Genomic DNA, 7901 nt, shown 5'->3' on the forward strand with positions numbered 1-7901 from the left:
ACTCTGTTCTCTACCTGCTCAGGTACTCTGTTCTCTCCCTGCTCAGGTACGCACTCAGGTACTCTGTTCTCTACCTGCTCAGGTACTCTGTTCCCTCCCTGCTCAGGTACTCTGTTCCCTCCCTGCTCAGGTACGCACTCAGGTACTCTGGTTACTACCTCTCAGGTACTCCAGTGGCAGGCCGTGCATTTTCTACCTGGGCCTTCTGTGCGTCTAATATTGTTTACATAAATATGCATGACGGGATGCACCGTCATTAACGGATAATGCATGTAGTTTACCATCACATTTAGTTAAAACACAACATGACAAAACAATCCAACAAAACTGCGACACTAAAACACGGCACTCAAGAGAACGAGCCATGATCAGAAGGAACGATGTTAACTACCGTTAAATAAATATAACTTGATTCTGTTTAGGCCATCAGAGAAGACTTAGCTGGCTCTCAGGTACTGTGTACTCTCTCTCAGGTACTGTGTACTACCTCTCAGGTACTGTGTACTCTCTCTCAGGTACTGTGTACTCTCTCTCAGGTACTGTGTGTACTACCTCTCAGGTACTGTGTACTCTCTCTCAGGTACTGTGTACTACCTCTCAGGTACTGTGTACTCTCTCTCAGGTACTGTGTACTACCTCTCAGGTACTGTGTACTCTCTCTCAGGTACTGTGTACTCTCTCTCAGGTACTGTGTGTACTACCTCTCAGGTACTGTGTACTCTCTCTCAGATACTGTGTACTCTCTCTCAGGTACTGTGTACTCTCTCTCAGATACTGTGTACTCTCTCTCAGATAAAGTGTGTACTCTCTCTCAGATACGGTGTGTACTCTCTCTCAGGTTCTGTGTACTCTCTCTCAGGTACTCTCTCTCAGGTTCTGTGTACTCTCTCTCAGGTACTCTCTCTCAGGTTCTGTGTACTCTCTCTCAGGTTCTGTGTACTCTCTCTCAGGTACTCTCTCTCAGGTTCTGTGTACTCTCTCTCAGGTACTCTCTGTCAGGTTCTGTGTACTCTCTCTCAGGTTCTGTGTACTCTCTCTCAGGTTCTGTGTACTCTCTCTCAGGTACTCTCTCTCAGGTTCTGTGTACTCTCTCTCAGGTACTCTCTCTCAGGTTCTGTGTACTCTCTCTGCAGGACATGGAGGAGTCGGTGACGGTGGCTCTGGGGGAGTTGAGGCAGTTGGAGCGTCATGGCTGCCGGCCGACTCCGGACGTGGTGCTGGACACTCTGGACCAGGTGAAGAACGGGCCCCTGAACACCTGCTCCTCCGAGTCCCCGAGCCCCCACAGCACCCCCAGCACCCCGGGCACCCCGGGGACCCCGAGCCCCCTCAGCCCCCTCAGCCCGCTGAGCCCCATGAGCCCCATGAGCCCTCTCCCCGGCCCTCCTCCGGGCCCCCCCCGCCCGGCCAACCCCTCCCCCGACAGCCTGGGCTCCTTCAAGCCGGTGGCGGGGCCCCGCATGGGCGCCCCGCTGCGCCCCCCCCGCCCTGAAGCCCAAACCCACGGTCCCGCCCAAGAGCAGCACCCCGCCGCTGCCACCCCCGCCCGACAAATCCTGCACCATGTGAGCCGAATCAGGCCGAGGGAGAGGAGATCAGGGTTTCTAATCAACATGAGGGTCCAAGAGTTCAGAGGAAAAGGGTTTTATGTAGTAATAAACTATAATATATGAGCTATGATATGATATTCTACGTGTCGTCAGGTTGCTGTGTTCTCTCTTGGTGTGTAGGAGGTTACTTTCTCCGTGTGTTGAAGCATTTATCAAAAAGGTTAGAGACGAAGAGACAACAGAGGGGGAGGGGCTTATGGGAAGGGGAGGAGCTATAGAGGAATGTGCAGGTGGGGGAGGGGCTATATAGACATTGGGTCGGGGGTGGTCCTATATATACATGGGCGGGGATGGGGGGGAGGAGCTATATAGGCATGGGGAGGAGCTATGTACATGGGGTGGGGAGTGGGAGGGGCTATAGAGACTTGGTAGGGGAGGAGCTATAAAGACTTGGGGCGGGGAGGGGGAGGAGCTATAGAGACGTGGGAAGTGTAGTTCAGCTCCAGTAATTTAAAAAATTGTAGTTTTCAGTGACGTGAATGTTGGCTGTGCTGTCATGACGATAGGCTGATCTGCCAAAAAAAAAGACAAAAAAAGACAAAGCTGCTGTTTTCTTATATATAAAAAAAAAAATGAAACAAAACTCTCCAGATCGGCTGCTGCATCTGAGGAAGAGGAGGAGGAGGAAGAGCGAAGGCAACTACGGGACCTTCTTTTCTTGATTTAACTGCTGCTAAGCTCACGCTCACCTCAAACCACAAAAACGCCTCTCGAGGGTCGACGACGTCCGGCTGTCCCACGATGAATGTCTCCTTCAGACGAGTGTTCACTGAATGTTCCACGCGCTCGACTTTAAAACTGACTTCTGCTGTTTGTTGTTGTTTTGTTTATTTGTTCTTTTTTGGGTCCCAGACTGGAGCTGTTTGAGAGGAGCAGGGAGCTTTTACACTGGGATGAATGTATGATTTAGTTCTTGATCGTGTGTGTGTGTGTGTGTGTGTGTCTCCTGCTTGCCGTGTCCTTGTTCTGCTCCCTTGTAAGTGCACTAGAATAGTGATGGACGATGATGGATAATTCATGCACGCCTCGAGTGCCACAACACGCCAAGCGCAAGTTGGGGAAAAGTGCAAAAAGCATGTCACTTTGTGTGTGTGTGTGTGTGTGTGTGTGTGTGTGTGTGTGTGTGTGAGAATACTGGTTTACCTGCTTGTGAAGTCACTCGTTAACCTTAAACTCACAATAAGCTAACAGGGTGGGGCTTTTTTTGTGTAAACGCCCCCAAAAAAAACAAAAACACTTGAACAGCACACTGAATGTGGCCTCCACCGGGCTGGTAACTGAAGTGTGTGTGTGTGTGTGTGACGTGCTGAGCATCATGCACGTGTGTGTGTGTGTATATGTGAAAGTGCCTTTTTTTTATTTTAACTCCTTGTCTTATTTTTCACGCATGTCGGACGAAGAGCAGCAGCACTCTGAATGAAATAATCATAAAGTGTTTAGTAGATTACTGAATTATGAATTCTAGCATTAACCCATTGTGACATTGCACTCTGACGTATAATAGGAGCGTGTACTCGGCATGTAGCACCACAACATGTTGGTGCATTTTTTAAACTCAGAAAATCGGGAGGTTTTTAATTTTTTATTTTCTTCTCTTCGAATATGTTTCACGATTCAAAAAACAGGACGAAAAAAAAGCGGTTTTCTGTCGTTCGGTGTCGCCGTGTTTGAAACCCGAGCTTCCCCGAGGAGACGAGCTCGTATAGCCAAATGGATTGTATCAATGTGTTGTATTTATATTATAAATAAACCAGAATAAATTAGCATTCAAGTCATGAAACGGGTTGCTTTTTCTTCACTTTTTAAAAATGAAATGTGGCGACAATAAAAAAAGAAGAAATGTTTTGTTTTTGAGAACTCCATAAACCTGCAGCTGTGTTCTGTACGACCGACCGGGAGTCAAAGAAACAAAGTGTCACAAAGTGTCACAAAGTGTCTCAAAGTGTCACAAAGTGTCACAAAGTGTCACAAAGCTTCTGAATGTGTTTTCCTTCTGCAGTGGAACCCGGACGTTCTCGGCTCTTTAAAGAGTTAAAACTCCAAATTTGAGATTTTGGAAGAAGTTTCGTGTTAAAAAAAGACTTCCATCCATAATCGGAGATATTAAACTCAAAAAAGTTAAACTGATCCTCAGAAACCTCAAACATCTTCTCATAAAATAGTAATAAGTCATTTTGTACCACGTCGTAATGACGAGCCAGCCTCCAGGTCCCTGAACACAACACGACATTCAAGTCACAATGTTCAATCATCTCAAAGCTTTATTTAAATTGTAAAGTAAATACAAGCTAATAAAAACAAACGTATTTTAAAAATAATAATTAAAAATCATCGCATTTTAAATTAAAGCTGTAAAGCACTTCCTGTCTCTTTGGTGTGGAACGTCCTTCGGTCTCTTTCGGTTCCCCGCTCAGCCCTTGGAGCCCGGCTTCAGGGAGCTGAAGGGCTTGGAGTTCCTCAGCGACCCGGAGATCTCCTGCAGGAAGCCGACGATGTGCACGTCCTTCTCGGACTTCCTGCCGTCGAAGATGACCACGAGCGTGAAGTGCGGCTCGGGCCGCGTCAGGTAGTAGGTGCTCTGCACCTTGTCGTCGTAGAAGTGCACCACCTTGTCCAGCGCGTTGAGCTCGGCGGCGCGGTCGCCCATCATCATGATGACGTTGGGCCAGTGCGTGAGCGGCCGCTCGCCCGCCGGCAGCGACACCACGGCGGGGAACTGCTCCACGCCCTTCGGCGCCTCCCGCCAGGCGCGCGGGTGGTGGTAGCCGTGGCCCTGGAAGCTCTCCGAGCCGCGGTTGTCGAACACCAGCGACACGTTGCTGGCGTCGTGCTTGCGGACGAAGGAGCAGATCTTGCCGTGGTAGTCCGGCGCCGCGCGCGCCGTCAGGGCCCGCATGTCCGCCGGCGCCGCCTGCCGGCTCAGCGCCTCGTGGAAGTAGAAGCTGAACTTGGCGAGCAGCGCCGCCTGGAAGCGCTGCAGCCAGGCGTACAGGTGCGGCGGCTGCGCGGCCTTCTGGGAGGCGCCGCCGCCGAACAGGTGCTTGCGGGTCTCCTTCTGCCGCTGGAACAGCTGGCCCCACGCCGCCAGCTTGGAGGTGGCGGCGTGGAGGCTGAGCAGCGCCGGCAGGAAGCGCCACTCCGACACCTGGGCCTGGCAGCGCAGCAGCTGGGCCACAACGTCCGCCTCCGTCTGGAAGCCCTCCTCCACCCGGCCCAGGATCGGGTGGTGGAACCTGAGGGGCGAGGAAGAGGAGGGTGAGGAAGAGGAAACACTTCCAGGACAGAAATAAATAAATAAACAAATTTCTTGACTTCTTTGTTGGTGTTTTATTTAATGATGGGGTCCTTTTTCATTTATTTATTTAAATCAGCTTCAGCTTGAAAACGAGAATAACTGCATCAAAGTATGATCAACACTTAAATATAGTAGACAAATATATATATATATATAAAAAGAATTTAAGGATTTAAAGTAGCAACATTATAATGTATATATAGTTGATAAAGCAGCTTCAAGTTTTCCATTTTTGAGTGTGAATATAATATAGAAAAACGTTTTATTTCCATGGAAATATTCAATATTTAAAAGTGTTTTAATGTAAATAAAACTTGATTTTGTGGAAAAAAATGTGTGTGAAAACAAATCCTTTAATGACTTAAACTGATCTCATACTTTAAATGTAAATCCTTAATCTGCAAAATAACTCAAAAGAACAATATTTCCATCTGAATTGTAGTGGAGAAGTGAAGTAAAAGTACCTTTACTTGAGTAAAGATACACACTTGTTTTGCTTTTTATCCATAAATACAGATACTTTGAGACTAAACCCAGTTTGAATAATTGGAAGTATTACTTGTGTTTGGCTTTTTGTAGTGTGAACATTTCCATCATTCTGGTGTTTGTATTTGATAAAACAAGTAGCTTTTGTTTGTTTGTACTTTCGCAATAAAACACACAGAGTACACACACACACACACACACACACACACACACACACACACACACACACACACACACACACACAGTACCCACTTGGAGCAGTACTTGAGCAGCGTGGCCTCCAGCGCGGCCACCAGCTCCTCAGAGTTGACGCTCTTCTGGCCGGCCAGCGCGTGCATCTTCTCGTACAGGTCGGCCATCTCCATGCGCGCCTGCGTGAAGTGGCACAGCTGCTCCGACAGGTGAGACAGCAGCTCCTCCAGGTAGGAGGCGGAGCCCGGCTGGCTGTGGCGGCCCGGCGTCAGGTAGGAGGCGGAGCCTGGCTGGCTGTGGCGGCCCGGCGCCATCAGCTTCCTCAGCTCGTTGTAAAGGGACGTGTAGATGGACCGGATGGAGTCCTTACGGCTGAAGAAGCTCTGACCGCCTGGAGGAGGGGAGTGGGGGGGAGAGAGAGACACAGAGAGAGAGAGAGAAGGGGGAGAGAGAGAGACAGAGAGAGAGAGAGAAGGGGGAGAGAGAGAGAGACACAGAGAGAGAGAGAGAGAAGGGGGAGAGAGAGAGACAGAGAGAGAGAGAGAAGGGGGAGAGAGAGACAGAGAGAGAGAGAGAAGGGGGAGAGAGAGAGAGACACAGAGAGAGAGAGACACAGAGAGAAAGAGAGAGAGAGAGAGAGAGAGAGACAGAGAGAGAGAGAGAAGGGGGAGAGAGAGAGACAGAGAGAGAGAGAGAAGGGGGAGAGAGAGACAGAGAGAGAGAGAGAAGGGGGAGAGAGAGAGAGACACAGAGAGAGAGAGACACAGAGAGAGAGAGACACAGAGAGAAAGAGAGAGAGAAGGGGGAGAGAGACAGAGAGAGAGACAGACAGACACACACATAGAGAGAGATATATAAACAGTGGACCTCCAGCATTCCTGAGCTGCAGCGCCATCTGGTGTTGAAATATGTAACTGCTTCATGTTCCATTTTTCAGATGAAATATATTTTATTTTCTGTCATTTGGAATGTAATGTTTCCAGCATTTTTACATCCGGTATTTTAATATATTTATTCATGCCAATACTTTTGTACTTCTACACTTTAATATTGCAAATTTGTTTACTTCAATACAAGTACTCAATATATCTAATAATGTAATTTAACTTCCGGTATTTGAATATATATATTTTTCATGCCAACACTTCTGTACTTCTATACTGTAATATTGCTGCTTTTTACTGAGGTAAAAGTACTCAATATATTTAATATTACCCATTTTCATGAATGTCATGTTGTATTTTTACTTCCGGTACTTTACTATGTTTTGATGCCAATACTTGTGTACTTCTACACTTTAATATTGCTAATATTTTACTTCCATACCAGTATTACAGATATTAAATATTACCCATTTTCATAAATGTCATATTGTATGTTTAATATTAAACATTGTTTTAGTCAGTAAAAGCACTCTTGTGTTGCTCTTTACCCATCTTCTACACTGTATATATATATATATATATATATATATATATATATATATATATATATATATATATATATTGATATTTACCCATCTTCTGGCCCAGGAAGGTCATGTGGTGGTACGCCCGCTCCGCGGCGGCCAGGTGCGCCAGCGCGGCCAGCAGCGCGGCCCAGACGGGCCCGGAGCTGCGGCTGCTGTCCTTCTCCTTCTCCACGTAGTCTTTGGCCCGGTCGAAGGAGAACATGCCGAGCTGCGTGAAGAAGCTCTCCAGGATGGCCCGCTCCCGGGGCACCGGCCGCAGCTCCTCCGTCATGGTCTCTTCGTAGTGACGCCGGGAAATCCCTTCAATGAGGTTAAAACGACGACATTCGAGGGAAAACTGCCCGCGTCCAGCTAACCGGCTAACTGCGCGACGCCATTTTGGATACGGTGTATATAAATACTACGGCGAGCCGAGAGCGACAAAAGAAAAACGCGTTTGGATAAAATACAATATTTCTGTTTTTAAACCAACAGCGGGGGGAATTCAACCGATAGAGTGGAAAGTCCAAAAGATAAAGAGCCATAAGTACAACAATAAAAACAAGTTTACAAATAAGTAATCAAACAGCAAAGGTATAATCAATAAGTACATTTTAAGTGTGGTGAAGAGTAGAGAAACTGCAAATACATTTACATATATTAGTACACATTTACAGATCTCAGTACACATTTATAGATATTAGTACACATTTACAGATATCAGTACACATTTAACGATCTCAGTACACATTTACAGATCTCAGTACACATTTACAGATATTAGTACACATACAGATATTAGTACACATTTATAGATATTAGTACACATTTACAGATATCAGTACACCTTTACAGATATCAGTACACC

At 46.9% G+C, this 7901-nt stretch overlaps 2 protein-coding genes across 2 annotated transcripts in view; one reads left to right on the forward strand and one right to left on the reverse strand.

The window, feature by feature from the left end:
* The window catches only part of LOC306752208 (SLIT-ROBO Rho GTPase-activating protein 1-like), a gene marked incomplete at both ends in the record, with an annotated part of 31423 nt that extends 29854 nt beyond the window's left edge, over positions 1-1569 (forward strand). Inside the window, 2 exon segments of the mRNA XM_079235936.1 lie at positions 1134-1478; positions 1480-1569. Coding sequence (XP_079092062.1) covers positions 1134-1478; positions 1480-1569 — 435 coding nt within the window.
* A 2378-nt stretch (positions 1570-3947) lies between these two features.
* On the reverse strand, positions 3948-7379 carry kics2 (KICSTOR subunit 2). The gene is made up of 3 exons (XM_079235937.1): positions 7100-7379; positions 5644-5974; positions 3948-4843 (listed from the first exon to the last, which is right to left on the reverse strand). The coding sequence occupies exons 1-3, from the start codon at positions 7323-7325 to the stop codon at positions 4021-4023; spliced, it is 1380 nt and encodes a 459-aa protein (XP_079092063.1). The 5' UTR covers positions 7326-7379; the 3' UTR covers positions 3948-4020.
* Positions 7380-7901: the final 522 nt, after the last annotated feature.

This window comes from Taurulus bubalis (genome assembly GCF_910589615.1).
Source record: "Taurulus bubalis genome assembly, chromosome: 20".
NCBI lineage: Eukaryota > Metazoa > Chordata > Actinopteri > Perciformes > Cottidae > Taurulus > Taurulus bubalis.